This window comes from Sus scrofa, chromosome 7 (assembly GCF_000003025.6).
Source record: "Sus scrofa isolate TJ Tabasco breed Duroc chromosome 7, Sscrofa11.1, whole genome shotgun sequence".
Lineage (NCBI taxonomy): Eukaryota > Metazoa > Chordata > Mammalia > Artiodactyla > Suidae > Sus > Sus scrofa.
In genome coordinates, this window is record NC_010449.5 from 70081 (window position 1) to 91182 (window position 21102).

A 21102-nucleotide genomic window follows, 5' to 3' on the forward strand; every position below is an offset into this window, starting at 1 on the left:
AATCCGTTAAGAGAAGACTTGCCACAGCCAAGGCAGCTTGAGGGAGGGACAGAGTTGGCTGAGACATTGTCTCAGATTTCAGGGAGGTTGAGGCCAGATCTTGAAAAGCTGAGAGGACTTGCAAGGTACTGGGGCCCATGTTCTAACTCTCGAGGGTTAACTTATCCTCTTCTGGAGCCTTTGCAGACAGACTAGCTCTGCCTTCAGTTCTCAGGACCCCCAGGCCCCTCTGGTCCATGATGCAAGACAGTCAAGGAGCTATTGGCCATATTTCCTCTGGCACAAGGACAGTAATTGCTGAAAACCCCACGCCTTGTCCTGCACACACAGGTGTGGGCAAGGAGGGCCTCTGCAGCTCTGTTCATAATGCAGAAAATTGGAGCCAAACCCTGGTTCAGCAGAAGGATATCCGTTGTTATACATCCCTATTACAGAGATACTCTGGGGAATTCTCTTGTGGTGCAGCAGGTTAAGGCTCTGGTCTTGTCACTGCCATGGCTTGGGTCACTGCTGTGGTGCAGGTTTGATACCTGGCCTGGGAGTTTTCACATGCTGTGGACACAGCCAAAAATGAAAGAAATACTCTGCAGAAATTCAAAAGAAGAGAAAGATTATTTGTGTGCCCAGGAAAAGGTTACTTGTTAAGCAAAAGAGGCAAGTTGTAGAGTAATACCCACAGGATCAAACCGCTGATGTACAGTTTCATGTCAACGGTGTATTTCTGTAGGTGCGTGTGGAGCATGGATACACACGGATAAGGGTTCGAAAGGACCATCTCCCACTCCTAAGAGTGGTGACGAGGAGAAGGATGGGAGAAAGTGGTGGGAAGAATGCTCACTTTTCTTTCTATTTTCTGCAATAGGGGTATCTTCATAGTATCTTTTTGAATGAAGAGAGGTAGGGGAGGAAGGTAGGCAGGTGGCCACACTCTTGGCGTCAGTGGTGGGGACAGGTAAGAGTCCATTTGGATGTCCAGGTCTGGCTGGAATGGGTTCTGTGTTTTCCCTGGATTCACGTGTGACTGTGTGACCTTAGACGTGCTACATGCTTGTTGTCCATGGTCATGGACACAGAAGGAGAAGTTAGCCCATGGCACACCTTTCAGCCTATTCGTTTCCAATGTCAGTTATGTTTTACTTCTGCTTGTTTCAGTTAAATGGAGTTTATGTCCTTTTGTTAGGATTCACAGATGCCCCAGTGATGCAGCTTGAGGCACTGGGTAAGATTTCCTAAAGGGATTGGACGTAGTTTCCAGTGCGGATGAGTTATTTATTTATTTATTTATTTATTTATTGGCGTTACAAAAAAACACACTGTCGTAATTGCTGGAGGTCTGCTGTCCAGGCCTTTGAAAAAAAATCATCCTTTTCCCTGGGACAGTTCTCAGGCTGACAGTTGTCCCAGCTCTCTGCAAAGTCTTTGATGCCGCCCAAGTGTCGGTGGCACCTACTCTGCCAGCTTTCATGTGTGGAGGTAAATTTGTTTGAAGCCGACCCGAGACTTAAATAGAAATGACTCAAATAGAAATGATGATGGTAGGTATCGAAAACTGTCTAGTAATCGCTCTTTCTCGAGTCCAGCTGCGTCTGGGTTCCCTGAGTGAGTGTGGGCAGCCAAGTGCGAAGAAGGCAGCTCCATCTGGCTGCTGGCCCCTGTGACACACAGAGTTCTAAAGCCAGGATTCCAGCACCGATGGCCTAGAGGGGCTGAGATCGCCGCGAGCCACCTCGGCCCGGGGGAGAGCGGTGCATCCAGGTGGAGGAGGTCGGTGGGCCTTTCGCCTGGCTCTCTGAGCTCCCTGCACTTCAGCTGTGCACTTTCTCTCTGGCTCGCACACTCCCTGACCAGCCTCTGCACATAACGGGAGACTTATGCCAAACACTCTTCTTCCTAGACCTTTCCTCTAGGTCAAGTCCCAGTTTCTTGAGCTGAGCGTTTCCCCACGAGCTGCCCTCCGTCCCTCTTCTCAGATGCCCCTGCGGGGTCAGGTACTGAGCGTGTGTTCTCCCAGCTTGGATCCCTCCCAGTCCTCAGTGGGGAATGTGCCAATGGCAAGATCTGCCAGGACTTCCAAACCAAGGTCTTGGGAATAGCGTGTGACACGTGGTCTCCCTCTCTGCTCCGTTGCAGTGGCAGTAGGTGTTGACACGCTGCTGCAAGATTGCTGTCACGTGGCCTGGGTGGTAGCCCGACTGTTTACACTGGACCCTTTTGCCCTGGGCTGGGGGGCGGGGAGGTCTGTGAAGAGGGGGTGGGGTGGCCTTGCAGGACTGGTAGGTCTGGTTCAGTGGGGAGGTGTGTCTCCAGTGGCACCAGCCCTTCCGGGAGGTCAGGAAGAGGGAAATGAGCCCTGGGACCGTGGACATGTGTGGATGTTGGCTGACTGAAGAGTGGAGACGGTGGTCAGCGTGGGGGTGGGTGTGGGTGGTGCTGTCTTCAGTTCTCCTTTTGGCTCACTTGGGACTTACTCCTTCAGATTCAGCAAACATTGATTGGACCTACTTTATAGCAGGGGTTGGGAAAAATACAAAGAGAAGGAGGATGTGGCCCACACGAAGAAGAGGCAGGCATGGAAATCCTTAAATGGTGCAGCGTTTCAAATGCCTGACAGAGCTGAGGGCCCTGGGGCACCAGGAGAAAATGGCCATCCCTGAGGTCAGCCAGGCCTCACCACAGAGCCAATACCGTGGAATGACCATCACAGAGAAGAGGATAGTGAGAAGGGGCAGCTGGCGAGGGGCAGCTGGAGAGGTGGGAACCACGCCTGCAAAGCAACAGACTCTAGGTCTGCCGGAGCCAGGCTGGGAGTGGAAGCTCAGGGAAGATTAGGAAAGCTTTTTTTTTTTTTCTTTTTAGAGCTGCACCCACAGCATATGGAGGTTCCCAGGCTAGGGGTCGAATTGGAGCTGCAGCTGCCAGCCTCTGCCACAGCCACAACAACGCCAAATCCAAGCTCTATCTGCGACCTATGGTGCAGCTCACGCTAACGCTGGATCCTTAACCCAGTGCGGGAGGCCAGGGATCAAACCAGAGTCCTCACAGACCCTATGTCAGGTTCATAACTCACTGAGCTGCAGCAGGACTCCAGGGAGCTTTTGTTCATCACACAGAGGAGTCTGGGCTCCATCTTGTGTGGAGCAGAGACTCAGCAGAGATGTACGGCCAGAGTCAGGTGACACATTCAGCGTTCTCTTCCCGGGTGTTGGCTGGAAGGCGGGGATGGAGTGAGGGAGATGGGTTCCGAGGAGACTGCTGGGAAGCTGTCACAGTGATCCTGCTCTGAAATCGTGAGCGTTTGGACTGGGGATAGGGTTTTTTTTTTTCTAGACACATGGGAGAGTCATTTTCATAAAGTGGCACCAAAAGGTAGAAAATCAAAGGATGGGAAGAGATTCTACAGCAAAAATCAAAAGCAACAGGCTTCAACCTGCAGTCAGAAAACTGAGGGAGAAGTTCAAGGGGGTTGGTTGGTTAAGACCCAAAGCAGAGTTAAACGGCTCTATGGGTGCTGTTGTTGTTTTTAGCCACAAGAAAGATGATGATTTAAATGTACCCTGGTGTACCAAAGCCGAGTTTAGGCAAATTTGCCATTTTCAGGTGTTCCTATAACTCATCACCTGCTAGGCGCTGCAGGTGGACCCTGCGTCTGCCACACCTGCGAGGGGAGCAGCCCGACCTGGTTTAAAAGCTTGGGGGTGAAGTAACGACAGCAGAGAGTGTCATCACCTCATGCAGCTGCTCTTGGAGGGTTCCCCACCCCCCGAGGGGGGGGGGCTCCCGGGACCTGTGGAGGCCTCGCATGTGTGCCGGGCAGAGGTTGGCGTCAGGCCCCAGGACGGGATCAAGAGCTTCTCTCTCTCCCTTCAGTCGTCACCACAACTAGCGCAGATGTCATTTCAGCATCTGCATCTTGGCAGAGTTCTTCAGCCCTCTGCCACCTTTTCTGAGGGAAAAACCAGCGAATGCGCGGTGAGGGGAAGCCTGCAGTCTGAGTGGGAGCCGCCTTCTCTTGAGGCCAGCGGTGGGCATGCTTGTTTGGTGCCCAGACTTTTTCCCAACTGAAGGAAGATCACCCACGAGGCTCCTTCAGCCGGAACCACTGCCAGAGCCAGAGGAGGAGAGACTGTTCCGCCGTTGTTCACCTGGGGGCAGAGGGGCACCTCCCTGACCTCATGTGACCACCTGAGGGGTCTCGGTCTCAGAAAGCAGAGCTGAGCCCAGACCTTGGCTTGAGCCTCCTGGTTTTGGGAGATATTCCTAACCAGAGCGGTTTGGAGGTCATTCCACACAGTGCTGGCCTTTGGAACAGCCGGGGCCTAGCGATGATGGAGCTGGTCCTGCCCGAATTAACTGACCTGTGTCCACGAGACCAGCCCACAGCATCCAAGTGGAAGATAACTCCCCACGCTCGCCCCGTGAATTCCGTGCCCCAGCTCAGAGCTGACAAAGTAAGGTTTGCCTTTTCTACCCTGGGTTCCTGTAGCATGAGACTTGCCGACTTTTCTGCTGGAGCCCCTCCTGCTGTGCTCCTGCCCTTGCAGTGGCATCACGGCCAGTGGCTTCAGCCCGTGGGCTGAGGACCCGCCCACCCCCAACTGACCTCTGGCCTCCCCGCACCTCTCTTCCCTCTGTGCTCATTGCGAGAGGATGCAGCTGTCAGAATAAAAATAGCACATCAGATGGCTCACAGCGCCAGCGGTGGGGGAGGGAGGGCTTGAAGCGTTGCCCTTCAAGGAAGGCCTGGGACACGAAAACGCCCTCCCGTGCTGTGTTTGGGGGTTGGACGCCCACACTCTGTGTGGCAGTGACCCTTGAGCCAGGGACATGCAGGGCGGTCTGACCACATCCCACCTTCCTCCCCCTCTCACGTCCAGGAGAAGCAGAGAAGCGGGTGTCGTGGCCTCTGCTCCGCTCCACCCCAAGCCCCAGGTGCTTTCTCACTGTGCTGAGCTCAAGGCCCATCTTGTGAGGCTCACGCACTGGCCTTCCCCTTTGCGTGTCCTGACCCTGACCCTGACCCCCACCACCACCCCCGATGCAGGACCAGCCAGCTCCCAGGCACTGTCTTGCCCTGGGTCAGTGTTTGCTTCATTCTCGAAACAGATCACTTCCAGGGTCTGATCCCTTTTGAAGGATATGATGTTAGCCCCAAGGGACTTTGAATGCTGTTCGGAAAAACTTCTCAGTGTTAAGAATTATGCCCATACCTGAGGGCAGGTGAAAACCCGCAGCTTTGCTGCTTACCTGCAGGAAGGTCTCATCCCATCCTAAGCGAGGGAGCCTGGACTTGTTTGCTTAGGTACCTTCAAAAGGGCCACAGACAACCTTCCAAGCAGTGCTGTGCTCCTCCCCGAGGCGAGGGCCGTGTTTAAGAAGAGAGCCCGCACCTTCCTGCCCAGGAGGTGAGGGTGAGCCAGCAGAGTGAAGCGTGAGCACGGCCCCAGGCTCCCAGGCATCATCTCTGCAACTTGGTCGTTGCTGGAAATAACACAGCCCCGTTCCTTTATGGACCCTGTTCCTTTATCAGCAACTCCAATCGCTCCGTGTTTCACAGAGCTCATGTGATCTCCTTGTTTAAAAAAGTCCTGTGTTAGAAGGAGATTCCTCCATCCCTCTGTCCTCAGAGTAAGGGAGGGAGCTGAGGGCAGTGATGCGTTACAATCGTGGGATCCCAAGGCTGCTCAACATCTCCCGTGCCTGGAAGAAAAGCAGGATGTGTGATTTGTCAAATGAGCCCAAGTCATCACAATGACTTTGGGAAGTCGCTCTCACCAGTGCTCAGCACACTTTCCATCCAGGGCCTGGCTCTTGGGTCCTGAGGTTGGGCATCCCTCTGCCCTCGTCCCACCCAGTGTGTGAAAGGAGCCCGGGCAACACGCAAATGAGTAGGCAAGGCTGTGTCCCATCGCACCCAGGCCGCAGTTGGTCACCCCTGGTCTTTGTGGCCAGGTGGTGGGGTGCCTGAGCCAGCATCTTCCAGGAGCCTGTGTTGAGTCCAAAGCTTGAGAACATTGAATCCCCAATTTAATGCAGTCCTGAACATTTCTGAGCATCTGGCTTACCTCCACCTCAGTGACGGTTTTCCATTGTTGGCAAGACCGACACGACTGGCCGCTATTGGTGAGCACCCCGCTAAGACCACTTAGGGCATGGAGTAAACTCCAGGTGGAGGTGTCGCCCTTTAGGGGTGCTTGGCCTGGCCTGTCTGCACCAGGCCACGCTTGGGACAACTATGGGGGCTTCTGCCCCAGCCCCCCAGGCACAGTACCCTCAGGACGCATTGGAATTTCAGATGCTAAATGTGGCTCTCCGTTCATCCACTTAGTAACCATTTATTGGTGATCTCTCAAGAGAGAGGGGCTGGGGTACGGAGTGGAAGGTGACTGGGATCCAGGCGTTGGAGGGAGTTGGGCTCTAAGGGGAGAGACTGACCACCCACAACCAGGTCCTCCTCCCCCGCCCCACCCCAGGCCTGTCGGGGGCCCTTGCGTGCTGGAGTCAGCCAGGCAGCAGGCACAGGGTCAGGCAAGGCTTTCTGACGGCCCGGAGGGCTCCGGAAGGAGTGGAGGGAGCACAGGAGCCCTGGTCAGGGCTGCACGGGAAAGTGTGGGACTCCGGGGAGCTGGGGAGGGGGTTGGGTCAGAACTGCAGGGCTTCAGAGGGGGTCTTTCATTACTTCTTCACTTTGCAGTCGGATCTGTCACCACCTGAGATGGGTGGTCGGGGCAACATCCCCCTTTGTGGAACCCGTGCGATACCAGCTTCATTCGCTGGGATTCTGCACACAGGTGTTCAGCATTGACGCCCAGTTGGGTAACTGTAGAACTGCTCAGTTTGGGGAGATTTTGGCGAAACTGCTGTTTCCATGAGTGACGTTGACACATCGGCCGGTCCTCAGGCAGAACTCGGGTTGCAGAAGAGGGTTGGGTGCTGGGCTGGCGTGGCCCACCGCGCTGGCCTGAGGAAATCTGACAAGCTGACCGTGCCCACTTGAGCAAAAGTAGTTGGAGCAAAAATAAGCATTCGGGCTCTCCATCTGTTGACCTGACGAGTCAAATGTATGTCGTTTTTTGACTAACCTGAAAGAAGCCGCCAGGTGCTAGTGGGGTCTCATTTGCATTTTTTTCTCACAAAATCTAACTGAGGGCTAAATCTTGTCTCTCCACTCTGACCTTCCCACCCCTCCCCACCCCATCAAGCACCGCAGAGTTCTTGGAAGGTGTTATTTGTGGTAGTGCTTCCTAAATTTAGCTGGTGCAGGAAGAATCAGTGGCCAATGGGTATGTTAAGAAAATGCATCTTCTGTTTAGAGCCTGGACCTGAGATGTCTCTTATGTGACACACCTAGAGGCCTTCATTTATCTTCTTTAGTGATTTTCTACAGTATCTTCTTCGAGAGATTTGTTGAGGTAAAAATAACTAAAAAGAGAGCCATCGGGACCTCCCCCTGGACTGTCCTTGATTTTGTGTTTAGTGCCCCTTTCCAGCGCCTCGTCCGCAGGCGTATGTCGGCTTTTCCAGATGTACTCTTTCTATGGATATAATGTTATATCGTACTTTTTCCCTTTAAAACATTATTGGCAGGAGTCCCCATTGTGGCTCAGTGGTTAATGAACCTGACTAGGATCCACGAAGATGCGGGTTCGATCCCTGGCCTCGCTAGGTAGGTTGGGGATCCGGCATTGCCTTGCGTGTGGTGTAGCTCACAGAGGCGGTTTGGATCCCGCGTGACTGTGGCTGTGGTGTAGGCCGGTGGCCACAGCTCTGATTCGACCCCTAGCCTGGAAACCTCCATATGCCACGGGGGCAGCCCTGAAAAGCAAAACAAACAAACAGCAAACAAAGAAAAGGTTATTGGCTGTGTGAAAATTCTCGAATGGAGGAGAAATGATGACCAGCAGGCCTGTGCCGAGCTCGGGCCTGGCGTCCGCGTCCACACGCCGGGGCGTCGCTGCCCCCTTTTCTCTGGAGCGCGGCTCGGGCTTAGACCCAGTGCAGCGCGGCCACTCCTGGCCCCTCCGCCCAAAAGCGACCGCGGTCAGCAGCTGCCATCTGCTGGCTCCGTGACCGTCAAGAGTGTGGCCAGACTGATTTTTCAGAGGTTACCCACCTTTAGGTTTACGCAAAAGTGCGCAAGTTGTCAAACTCGTGGAGACCGAGGGTGGGAGGGAGGCTCCTGGCACGGGGGCGGGGGGTTGAGTGGGGACAGAGCGTCCGCTGGGGAGGACGAAGATGCCCTGCAGATGGACATGAGGATGTGAGTGCGTCCGTCCCAGCCAGTGAGCTGTAAACTGAAAAATGGTGAAAATGGTCCGCTTTTGCTGCATATATTTCACCACACAAACAAGTGCCGAGAGTGAATGTCTCCAGGGGGAGAGAGGTTTTTAATTTAGTGCAGAAGCTGTGCTCTCGCTTCTGATCAGACATGGGACAGTTCAAATTGTATTTTTTTTTCAATTTTGTGTTTCTTTTCTGGGGTCGGTTTTGGGGAATGTGGTGAAATTAGTTCTTGTGGGGTCTTAGCTCATTTTCTCAACCCTGGGTGGGTGTGTGATGGCTCGTGAGCATCAGTGCGCTGTGGGGCCTGAGTCAGCACAGCCCCCAGCACCCCCACACGTGCGTGTCAAAGGAAGCGGGTCTCTGTGGGGCCTCCCGTGCACCCGTGTTGCTGCTGCACCCAGCAGGACGTGTGAGAAGCCAGGCTTTCTCGTCACGTCACTCTGGTGGCTCTCCCGGTCCTGGCCCCTTGGTGAGCTCCGTCCCTCCGATGTTTCCTCTTGGGTTGCGAACAGGCAGAAGAGCATTATTTGCTATAACAGTCCTTGCCAGCCTTCCTGAGAGGAGAGACAGACAGAATACAGGGCTTGCTCTTTCTTGTGAAAAGTAGGATGTCAACTAGCTTCTTCAGAAGACTCTTACTTATGACGTTTCAGAAAGAGAACAGTGCGATTTAGAAATTGTACTTGAAACAAGCGAGAGTTTGATGGCGTTACTAGTCCTGAAATCAGCGTCTTGGCCCTGCTTTTCAAGTACTTGCCTATGTATCGTTTTAAGTGTGATCTTTGGTTTCAGGCCCAAAGAAAAGCAAGAACCTTACTTTTGGTGGTTACTATGCTTGTTGAAACAGAAAACTGAAAAGTATTAGAACTTTTGAGACTATGGACGTAGAAAGCGCTAACCTTTTGTTCAAGAAGAACCTCTGGAATACTTTCTAATCTTTCTTCTCAGTCAGGTGACTACTGCTTCTTTCAAAACCTAACACAAAACTTCATCCAGAAAGCCGTCCTCGGCAGATCCCACCTAACTCTCACTTCCTTCGCGTGTTTCCTAGTTGTTTTCCTGCGTTATGTCACACTAAGCGATGTGCCACTTGGTGTTGTAAATACTCTGTGTGCACATTGTCTGCCTCTTTCCTCCCTTGGGTCCCCATTGCATCGGTATTGGCGCCGTTCAAAATGTCATGTGGTCCAAAGAAATCAATTTCTCTTTCTCTGTCCCGCATAGAAATCATGACCCTCTGCACTGAGCGTGCTTTTTGCTTCCGTGCCCTCCTGGGCCAGCTCCCTAAATTGCGATCTATACATTTTATGTTGATTGGCTTTCCACCAATCACTTTTTTGAAATATCATGGAAACACTGAATTTTTATGTTTTTAGTAAGAATTTTATTTCAAAGAAGATAACTGCTTTTAAGGTTTTTTTTTTTTTTTAAATATTAGAGGTAACATGAAGGAAGAAATACCACATGGTAAATGCTGCAGTAATGGAAACATTGCCGCTATTTTTATTACTTATGAGTTTCATAGACTGTTCTAGAATTTTGTCCCATAAGATGTTGTTTCTTTTTTTGCTAAAGTTTCACAATTTAGCTAACATACCCTGTCCCTCATCTCTGTCCCACACTACAGAAAATGCTCCAAGTAGATAAAGGACATATTCCGTATCGTATCAAAATGTTCCGTTCCTTTAATACTGGGGTAAATTGAAGTCTGTCCAGCTTTCTTGTAGCACTGAGGCCCTTCACACAGCCGTCACTCCTGCCGCTTTCTGAATTAGTAATTAACTGAATTGTACACGTGTGCAGCATCGGAACCCTTTTTTCAGGCATCTTACGTTCTGCAGCCTGTGGCCTCCAAGAGAGAGGCTTTTTGTCTTTATTAATGACTAAGCCAGGATAAATAGAAGTTCTTGGTGGTGAGCAACTGAACCCTTGCGACCGTTTTGACTCCTTTCTTTACTGTATTTGCATAGTTTGTTCCCTTCTTATGGTAGATCACAGTGAGCTGCTGCTTAGCGCGTGGGGCTGGAGTGGATGGCGGGAGGCCCACACCCGCAGTGCGTGTGCAGCTTGCTCTTTGAGCAGCGTGGCCCTGGTTTTCGTGGTTGCCAGAATAAGACATAGGCACGTCACCTTATCTTTCTTGCCTTGTACTGTTCGTGTAGTGTGATCTTCGGGTTAATTGATTTTCTCCTTGTTCTCATGTCATTGGATGGGCATTTAGTGAGTGCCTGCTGTATGCTAGGCTTGATTCCAGGGGAGGTTGTTAATTACTGTTATTCTGCCCCTGGGAGAACAAGATCTTACATTTTCGGAGTCCTTCCTTTGCTGTGGGGTCCACAGACTTGGAGCCAGGAGCTGCCTGTTCCCCCTTGGACGCTTCACAGATGGAAAGCTGCAGCTGCTGCCCACCCTTACCAACCGGTGGGGGCGGGGGACCCCGCACAACTGAAGGTTGCCCCCTTGTCCTCTGAGGGCATGGCAAGAGGGTTCCCCTTGGCCGTCTTCTCCCAGTTTGCTCTTGCAGCTTGGGGCTGGCCCCTTTTGCTTCTGCCTCAGGCCCCACAGAGGAGAAAGGGGCCTGTTCGGAGCAGGCCCAGAGGCAGAGTGCTTCCCACCACACCACCGCTGGCGTTTATGCCGGATGCCGTCTGTATGCCAGGCCCCGCTTAGCCTCCCCTCTGGCCATTCTCTTCCTTCTCCATTTTTTCTCTTTCCTCCCAACCTGTGGGCTGGGCTGATCAGATTCTGCTAGAACTGAGTGGCTGTGAGTCAGAACGTGTGGCAGGCATTCTCATCCTGCATTAGAGGGACCCGCCTCAGCATCACTGATGCTCTGAGGTTGCTCAGACCGACATCGCAGTGGAAGGGAAAGTGGAACCCCAAGAAGCCTCCCCACGGTCTGGAAGGACTGCTCCGAAGGAAATGGGGGGAAGTGGGTGGGAGGCAGGCATTTCACAAGCTTCTGGGCCTGATCCACAGCCAACTCTCACTTAAGAGGAAGAGAGTCAGTGAGTCATTTCAATGGCAGGTGTCTGAGGGGGTCGTGGTGCATCTATACCAGCAAGCCTGTTGGGCCTCGATGGAAGGAAGGTGTGAAATGACGCCTTTTAACAGTGCCGTTTCCTCTCCTTTAGACCAGAGCTCTGAAACCTCCCTGGGTTTGGAGGTGCTTGGGAGCTTCAGGCAGCCACCTCCCTCTTCCCAGCAGAGAACGGTGCCAAGGCGAAGGCTGCCGCCTTGGTTCCTTCTTCCAGCAGCCAACCCTGGGAAAGTGCCCCTTTCTCTTCTTCCAGACCCAAAGGAGACTTTGTTGGAAGATGTTATGATTGACTCCAAACTGGGAAAAGAAATGAAGTAATCAGGACAAATATTTTTTTCTGACCTGTCAAAACCAGGAGACCGGAAGGGAAATTGTGTCACTCGGGTCTTGGTTGCAGAGAGCAGATTCCACTCTGAGCCACTTCAGCAGGAAGGGGCTTGTTGAGAGACAGTTGAGAGCTTGTGGTCTCCTCAGAAGAGCTGGGGAAGCAGGCTTTCAGCTGAAGCTCCAGGAACAGCACCCAAACCACAACACACATCTGCCCCTGCGATCGCTGCCACGTCCAGCCCAGCGCGGCCCACCTCTGCCACCACCTGCACCTGCCCCCCAGGTGCTCGTATCCATCTGACTCTCCCCATGTCCTGTTTCCAAATCTGCCTCAAGTAGGTGTGTCAGATGCCGAAACCAGGTCTTAAGTCTACACCCTGGCAGCAAAGCAGGCTGAGGAACATGGTAGCTCCTCTGCTGGAAAGTGGGCTTGACGGTGTGGAGAAGGACACAGCTCTCCTGCAAGACTGCCCTTGCAAATCCAGCCCAGAAAGGCCTAATGATAGGATTGACAGTAAAGGGTTAACGACCAGCTGCAAGATAATTTCAAAAGATTCTAGAGGACAAGTTACTTTATGACTTCTGCTGGGTGACTTGTGGTGGTCCGTATCACGATTCTGCATATTTCTCCTTCATTTACTCTCTCAGGTTGGTTATGTTTCTGGCTTCTGATGTGTTTCCCTCCATTAATTACCTACAACACGGTGGCTAGACTCTATTAGATTAGGCTATCAAGAGAGAAAGGTTTAAAAGTGGTTCAGCTTGAAGCCTTCATGAAGCCACATTCTTTTGCAAAGGTTGCTGAGATTTTTTAGATTTTGTATTTTTACTTATAGAAGACCCTTTGAACTATATTTTAAATCTCTCCAAAGAAGTATCAACCAAGCTTTTAATAAAACTTCAGTTTAGCCTGATTTTTGTATCATGAATTTACATTCACATTTTTAGATTTATATTGTGAACTAAATGAAGTTCCTTTTTTTTCAGATTGGATCCTTTTTTTTCAGATTGGATTCTTTTTAAAAAATTTTTATTAGTTTGTATGCACATTTTTACTCTTCTGAACATCAAGCAAAAATAAATCAAATTGTTTCCAGTGTGTGAAGCTCCTGTCATTGCATCATGAAACTGCAACGCTCCTCATCTGTCACATACCGTGTCATCACAGCTAGGTTTTACTGTCATTGCTTCCTTTTTGACCATTCAGAATCCTAAATGAAATAGATTTTAAAAGTGGCCTATGGGAACAACCATCTAAGATGATGGCTTTGAAACTTGTGGACCCTTACTGGGAAATCCTGATGACTTCACTAGTCTGATACACGCTGGCTCACCTACAAGCTGTTTTCAAACTAGAGCACGAGTGTCTGTGTGCAGGGTCATGGAAAATAACCAGGAACCCTAATTAAAGAGTTTTTCCCCAGTTCCTTGGCAACAAAAGATGAGTGAAAAACTTCTCCTTTTTATTTTTTTTATTTTTTGACCTGAGTAAATAGTTCCTTTAAATATTTTGAGTATCATCTTTTTATTTTATTTTTTGTCATTCTACAGGGGGTTAAATACCTGTGCATTCCGGCATCGGATTCACCCTCTCAAAACCTGTAAGTTGCTTACTGGTGTATTATTTGGACATGTTAAGAATGAATGACTGTGAAGCCGTCAGAACAGAGGGGCCTTGATACCGAGCACAGCTGCCCCCCTGCAGGAGGGCGGGGGCCCCACCGAGGTCTGTGCCCCTGCAGCTTCCACTGAGCAGCACCGTGCCGTGCGTGTGGGGTGTGTGAGAAGTCTAATTCCATAAAGGATGCCTCAAACCAAATCTTCATCAGGTTCACCCTTTCTCTGGAAGCCTTTGCATTTTGTCCCGTAGAAATAGTATATGAGCCACACATGTAATCTTAAATCTTCTGGGAGCCACATTAATAAAGTAAGAAAGAAACAGGTGGCAAGATTTTAGTAACATGTTTTATTTAACCTGATATACCCAAAAGACTCTCAATTCAGCATGTGTTCAGTACGTAAAACATGAGGCGTTTTGCGTCTTTGGGGGATACCGAGTCTTCAGAATCTGGCGTGCTTTTACACTGACAGCACGTCTCCCCTGGGACCAGCTTCGTTTCAAGAGCTCTGCAGCTTCACGTGGCTAGTGGCCACCCATAGGGACCTGCACTTGGAAAGCTTGTTGGAGTTGAGAGATGAGTTTTTTCTAGTTAAGAAAGTCCTGCCCTCTGTTCCCCACAGCTGAGTACATCTCCGATGCCACTTTAGCTCTGTTGTCCACTCCAAGAGAGAGTCATAATTGCTGTCCCTTCCAGAGCCTCACAGTTGTATGAGACCCGTGAGACTGGGCTTTGGAGAAAGGGGGGCAGGGCTCAGCGTGGAGCCCCAGCAGGGTTACAGCTGTGCCACCGCACTCAGTGACTTGGAAGGACCGTGATGTGGAGGAGACGAAAGTTTCCCTGAGCCCGGATTTGAACTGTGTCGGCGGCTGAGAGGCCCAGAAGTGCTCCCAGAAACCCAGCCTCTGCATCTCAGGCTCACCTTGGCAGCTAGTTTAGCTCAGACACAGTGACCCTTCTGGCATTATGTGTGACTGCATTTCCTCAGGGAAGCTGGAAGCCATGGTATTCCCGAGTTTGGGAATCCACAGGCTTGTCGAGATTGATCCTTCATGATTCCCAAGCCCGACTGCCTACAAGTCTTGCATGTCAGGAGTACAGCCCACATAGCCTTGTGTTAGGACCCTGTGTGCCCAGCCCGTCTGAAAGCTGTGGAAGGCTGGACCTGACTACAGCCTTGGCTTTTCACGGTGGGAGAGCGAGAAATCACAGGTTGTGCAATACTTTTGTGAGATCTACCTGTTTGGGAGAGAGGGGAGGCTCCTGTTGGATGGACCAATGTGGGGAGTGGACAGGGGTGGAAGCAGGTGCAGGAGGTGTAGCATCAGAGCAGGCAAGGGCAGGGGCTGGACTCAGGCACATGGGTCCGGCCCGAGCCCCGTGTTTCCACTCTACCTCTTATTTCGCAGAAAAAGCCAGTCCTTATGATTGAGGTGGTGGAGGAGAGGTTGTACAGGATCGCTAGGAAGACAGTGGTGGCCGAGGTCTGGAAGGGGAAGAAGTGCCAGAGAACGTCCTTGGTTACCAGTCGTGTCGAGAAACAGAAGTGGTTGGAGGGCTTGTGTGTACGGAAGGAAGTGAGCCACGGCCTTTCTCTCGAGACCACAGCGATCTTCTGCCCGTGTTTTGGTGGCTATTTTTAGAAGAGTTGCTTTGCTCTTATCTCAAACTGAGATTCTAACATGCTATTGAGCGTGTCAGTACCTGCTTGGACCATGACTCTTGGAAGAATTCGACTGAAACACCCCTGGGCACCTGTAGTCCGAGCAGATGCCATTGTGCTGCAGCTGCCCCAGGATCCTTGAGCTTTGCCTGGACAGGGTCCCTGACTCACCTCGCGCGCGAAGACAGCGCTGAGCGGCCCCCCGTGCTGTACCGCTGGCCATAGACCCAGACGTTCGGCGTCTCAGGTGCAAAACCAGCTTCGTCTGCTCTGGATGGCTCTTCAGTTGTTACATCTGAAAATGCTGCCCTGGGGATCTGGGGAGATGGGACCATGCGTGTAGAAGTGTTCTTCCCGACTCCTGAGCCTTTGACTCTAAGGGTGTTTCTCCTCCAGGTGCATGCAATGTGGAAACGATAGCTTTGGGGCTGGGGAGGCTCCCTCCAGCTGCTGGGAAGATGGGACGAGGGAGCAGCAGCTGCTCCCCTGACTTCCAGCATCTCCCGCCTCAGCTCAAGTCTTCTGGCAAAACCAGCCCAAACACAGTCAGCCTGGGGCCAGAGGACCAACTCATAAGATTTGAATTCATTCGCTTCTGTCCCAAATATGTACAGAAGTCTTGTCGAGAGGTACAATTGGCCCTTTTTAACCCTTTACCTGTGTCCAGATGAGAGTGTGGCCCAGAGTGGGTGTCACAGTGCCTGAGCTTGGGGCTCGTGACAGCAGGAGCCAGGGAGTGGCCGTCGCTGCTGTTTCGAGGGAAGGCCCCTGGCAGCCCAACCTTGGCTTCTCTTGGAAAAGGCTGTCAAGACCGTAACACCTCAAAAGGCAAACTCATACTCACGGGCATATGTGTTTCCCCTTGGGGAAACTAACTGTTGATCGTTAGTAAGAGCAAAGCTTATAGATAAGTAAGGCTTTGGGCACGTACAAGTCCATAGGTCTGTACATGTTTCCTGCTTTATTGAAGTTTTAAGGAGACCGTGTGGCAACTAGGTTGGAGTTTGAACGCACTTCATATGTTAAGAGGCAGCCTGTGCAAGAGCTTGTTCTCTTTACCCGTTCCAAGTGTTGGAAAGCTCTTCGTGCCTTTCAATGAGCAGGGGAGCGAGGGACACTCTTCATGGGCAGGCAGGACAGCCGAGCCTGTGAGCCTCACTTTGGGTACTGCCTGTGCTTATTACTCCGCCCGCAGTGGGAGCGCAGGAAGGCTGACACGCACCTTCGGTTTCTGTATTGTCATCGATGTAGGTGGTCAGAGGCCCTCTGGTCTGGCCGCTTTCACCTCCTGGTGCCCAAGAGTTCCTGTGTTTAATGGCAAAATGAACTCTGGACAACTGTGCTGCTTATTCTTTTAAATTTAGGTACAGATTTAAAAATCACTTCCAACTTTGGATATAATCTTTCCCCGCAAACCCCTGTGCCACCAGGAGTTCTTGCTGATTGTGCTTAGTAAGAGAGCTGTGACCTTTGGAGACCGGCTGCAGACTCTTCAGAAAGGTCAGCTTTCTGTCTGGGCTGCACCTCTCACAAACTCCCCTCTGATCTTCCAGGAACTTAAAATGCAGAAACCTGGTCTGAGACAAGAGTCACACATTAGAATTCTAGCTTGGTTCCCCAACCCGCTGCCTTGCACAGTCAGGAAATGTGAAAGTTCAAGTTCCCATAGCAGCGCTAACCCCACAGGCCCTGGGCTGGCGTGTTCTGCGTGGTTTGCGCCATCAGAGGGTCCTGGGCTTCGTATCCAGTGCACACACCTTCCGAGGTGGCCAGTGTGTGGTGGCTGAGTAACCTGAGGCTTTGGGGATGTTTGCTTTTGCTTTCTTTCTCTGTGCTTCCTCAGGCAAGTCATTTTCACCTCACTTCTCATCTGTAAAATATCTCCCTCACGATTTCTGTAGCAGAAGGTGAGATAGTAGTGAAAGTGTGCTTACGGACGCTAAGGGTCCTGAAAGCCTAGCTTCTGTTTTCTGCCTGTTCAAGAAAAAAGTGTTACTGTGTCTTGCGAGCGAGGGCTGGGGGTGCTACAGCCTGTTTGTTCATTCTGACTTGTGCGTGTTTATCGCTCGGATTGGTGTGGGTTGTCTTTCGGGCTCCTCTGGGGAGCCGGCAGCATCTTTCCGCAGAGTCTTTGTGACAGGACTGAGCGCCGAGCAGGGTCTCAGCTTCCTGAGGGCTCTGTGGGGAGAGGGGCCCAGCGCTGCTGCAGAGAGCTTGTGTCTAGACCTCAGCACCCGGCCTCGCTCCCTCCCGTCTTACTGCGTATTCACTTTAGGTGAGCTCAGTCTCCTGTACGTCAGCTCGCTCTCTCTCATTTACATTTTTCTTTGTTGTCATTATTAAAAAGCAGTTTTGCAAGATCAGAGCTAAGTGGGCCCTGGCGTGCTGTGTCCTGCTTCCCTGGAGCTGCACACGCATGACTCCGGAGGACCCTGCAGAGGTGAGAGATGCTTGGAAAGGGCTCTTTTTAGAAGGCTTCTCTCATTCAACATAAAAGCCCATTTGTTAGGCCTCGACTCTGCGGGCCTTGCTCTCTCGGTGTGGAACAGCTCTCTGAAAAATGACGTTGCAGTAGGTTGTCAAGAGGGTTTTGTTTTTTCTTGTTTGTTTTTAAAATGACCTTATCTGGCAAAATGGAAAATGCAGAACGCACATTCCCCCCAATTTTTCTTCGAGTGTTGCCAGTGCAGGAAGTGTAAACGCTGGGGAAGCCTCGGCTTAGATGTGAGCTGTCCCGTGTGTGGAAGGCAGGGCCAGGTCTGCTCCAGGGAGAGGTCTCCTTCCTGCCCACCTCTGGGTGCGATGAGAGCTGCACCGTTTGTGTAGGGCCTGGGGGCCTGGGCTGGCTCTGCCCTGGAGGAAGCTGCCCACCCTCCCGCTCCTGTGCCCAGAGAGAACGCTCCACCCACTGGCTTTTCTTTTTAAAGCATTTTTGTTTGTTTGTTTGTTTTGTCTCTTTACCATTTCTTGGGCTCCCACGGCATATGGAGGTTCCCAGGCTAGGGGTCGAATCGGAGCTGTAGCCGCCAGCCTACACTGCAGCTCACGGCAACGCCAGATCCTTAACCCACTGAGCGAGGCCAGGGATGGAACCTGCAACCTCATGGTTCCTAGTCGGATTCGCTAACCACTGCGCCACAACGGGAGCTCCTGAAGCGTTGTTTTTGAGGACGAAAACCCGCAGGGCGCTGCCTTTCCTGGTGATTTCCCCTTTGCATCCCTGTACATACGCAGTGTACACGTGCTCACACGCACACACTCACGTTCATGCTCTCGAGCCGGAGGAGAAGCAGCCTGGATCCTCTGGCGCTGCTGGCTGTGGGGTGAGCCCAGCTGCCCCGCAAGGTGCTGGGCCGGATCTCCCACCCGCAGAGCCCCTCCCGGCAGGACAGGACTGCCTCCGGCCCTGCAGTGGGAACCTCAGCCTCCACTTGGAGTGGAAAGAATCGCTCAGACCCTCCAAAGGAGCATCGTCCAGTATATGGTTTTGCTGGATCTGTCCAGCATCCTTTCTGAAGATGAGGAAAGCCTGGCTGGCTCTGCTCTCGGCCTCTGGATGGAGAGGGAGGGGTTGGAACACACTCGTCAGTGAGGAGGAGCGGGAAGAGGACAGTGGCAGCTGCGGGCTGTTTATTGACCCCACAGAGAGCGGCTCTGGGCCCGGCCCAGGGTGTTTTCTGCCGCTGTCGGCCTCTGGACGCGTGAGTAGGCGTGCTTCCCTCTGGAAGAGCCGGCTGGCTCTCCTCCGCCAGAATCTGCCCGCGTGTCTCTGTACGGAAGCAAAGGCGCAGAGCCGGGGTCAGGAGTGGGGACCGGTGCTCACTGAGACAGCTTCGTCTGTGCTTCTGCTTCGTGTCCAGGGTTGAGCAACTCGAGGACCGTAGTCCCGGGTATTTCCCTCTGTGGAGGAGGGATGCGACGACCAGGCTCTGCTTAGGTCATGAGCTTCCCTGGAAATAACCCACCCCAGCAGCGCTGGGCGCCTGCCCCCTGGCTTTCTTTGGAAGAGGCGCTTCTAGGAATGTGTCTGGCTTGGCCCCGTGCCCAGCCGTGTCCGTGAGTCAAGTTTCATAGCAGGGCTCTGGGCGGGCCCTTTGTCAGAATCGTTACAGTCCTGGGCCAGGGCTGCGGCCCTTGTCCCAACACGGCGATGGCCAGGAGCCCTCTGCGCTTTTGTCCCAGACTTAGCGCTCAATGCAGACAGAGCCGAAAGGGGGAAGGCTGGGCAGGAACCTCCCCGCAGCTTTCTTGCCTGTGGGCCTCTTCGCACGCTCCCTCTAGGCTCTGGCAAGTTTGAATGTCACCCTGCTGACCACACCCCCTCCCCCGGTCTTCTACTCTGAGATGTGGCAAGACTGACTATTGAACCCAGCGCCACAGCAATTTAGAACCTGGGTTTCATCGTGCCTGTGGTTTGGGACATGCAGGTGTAAAAGAGGACTTCAGAAGCTGTTCCCACTCTGAGGTTTCAGTCAAGAGACTCAGCTATCATCTTCAGTGACCTCCCCAGCACCAGCACAAGCCCGCCCCCCTGCAGTGGCTTATGCAGCATGTTCTGAGGCCATTCCCGTGCCCGCAGTCGGGCCATTGTCACTCATTTCTGGATTCATTCTTCCTTTCCTTCCCTCCTGCCTTGACCAGAAAGAGAGCCACAAAGGACAGGCAAGAGCACAGGCTCCAGGGGTGAAGAGGGCCCCTGGGGACCCCGTGGATGCCCCAGTGTGGCATCTATAGCCAGAGATGTATGCACTCCAGCCATGCCCCTCAGCCACTAGCCTATGGTTGGGGTAAGCTGGGCTCTGGGCACAGTCCTGGCCCTGGACCTGCTGTCAAATCCACCCTCACTCTGGCCTATCCGCCCTCTGCAGTGTCATCCCAGGAAACCACAAGGCAGATGACAGGCAGGCAGCCTGTAGCCACTCCTTAGCCACATGAGGGGCTCAGTGTCTGGAAGCTGCTGCACCCGTCGATCTCAGGTGGATGGTATTTGGCTCTAAGGAGCAGCGTATCTGATTGGCGGTATTTTCAGTTAGAGAGACAATGACCTCCTTCACTCACTGTCCCAGAGGCCTGCCCCCTTCCCCTCAAACCACTTGTCACCCGTGCTGGTATGTTCCCTTCAGTGGGAAGGGAAACTTTTCCTGGAGCCCCACCCTGCAGCCGCCCCTTTCCTTCTCCGTGGCCAGAACCGGAGGGAGGATGGGTCGCCCTCAGGGTCTGGCTGCCCACTGCTCCAGCAGCACTGGCGTGGCTGAGCACGTGCGCCACAGCTTCAGCACGTCCAGAGCAGCAGAGGTCGCTGCCAGCTCCGGGTTTTGCGGGAGAAACAGGACAGAAGCTCCCAGCCCTGAAGCTTCCCTTGGGCCCACGGCACGCTGCTCTGGGCCGGCTTCTGGACGGCCTCGCCCTCCCCTCCGCCTGGCCTCCTCGGCTTCTGCGTCACAGCCCTGCTCTGGCCCCGTCAGATTTCAGGGTCACAGCAGGGATCTTTCCTTGCCTGTTTTGCGCCACGTCGCGTTGGGGGTGCAGTTGCAATGCCCCGCATCACTTTAAAGTTTACATTGTCCCGAGCGTCCACAGGCACACCTTGCCCTGCTGTGTAACCTGGCCCTGGGGGAGAGTCTGGGGTCTGTGTGTGGGACCCCTCAACCTCCATGAGTGGCGGTGTCGGCCTTGGGGGTGCCGCCTGCCTCTCGCAGAGTCCCAGCTGGGCACCCCCCTTAGCCGACAGCTGGCTGCCTTTCTTACGGCCATGAACCCCGGTCATTCCGTTCATTCACCCTGTCACCCTTTGTGAGACGGCAGACCTAGTTTGTGCGGCTGGGAACTGTGTTTGCTCATCTCTGAACCGCTCCTGCAGGTAATCTGTCCTCTGGCACCATTGCTAATTGGGCCATGGGCAACCTTAGCTGCCTGGCTGCCTGGTAGGCCACTCAAAGCTAGGGACCTCGACAAGACAGGCACACACTCTGTGGACCCCTCCAAGCATTTACACTTAAGCACTCCCCACCCCCCACCCCGTCTAGAACACAGCTGGGTGTGAACAGGGGCGGGAGAATGCTCACAGTTCCTCGTCAGACTTCAGAGTCTGCACTGCACCTGGTGTGAGTTCCTTCGTCCCACTTTGTGAGTGACGCTCCCCAGGCCACACCCAGTGGCGGAGCAGGATTAGA

General features: G+C 52.8%; 1 protein-coding gene across 15 annotated transcripts in view; it reads left to right on the forward strand.

Annotated features, from left to right (window-relative positions):
* DUSP22 (dual specificity phosphatase 22) overlaps positions 1 to 21102 on the forward strand; it is a 52834-nt gene that overhangs the window by 26644 nt on the left and 5088 nt on the right. For 3 of the 15 annotated variants that reach the window (XM_021100090.1, XM_021100089.1, XM_021100091.1), the window contains exon 4: positions 13199 to 13248. In XM_021100090.1, the coding sequence (XP_020955749.1) occupies positions 13199 to 13248 (50 nt within the window). Of the gene's footprint in view, positions 1 to 13198; positions 16430 to 17276; positions 17370 to 21102 lie in introns of all 15 variants that reach the window. The other 12 variants (XR_002346215.1, XR_002346210.1, XR_002346212.1 and 9 more) reach the window with 12 other exon arrangements.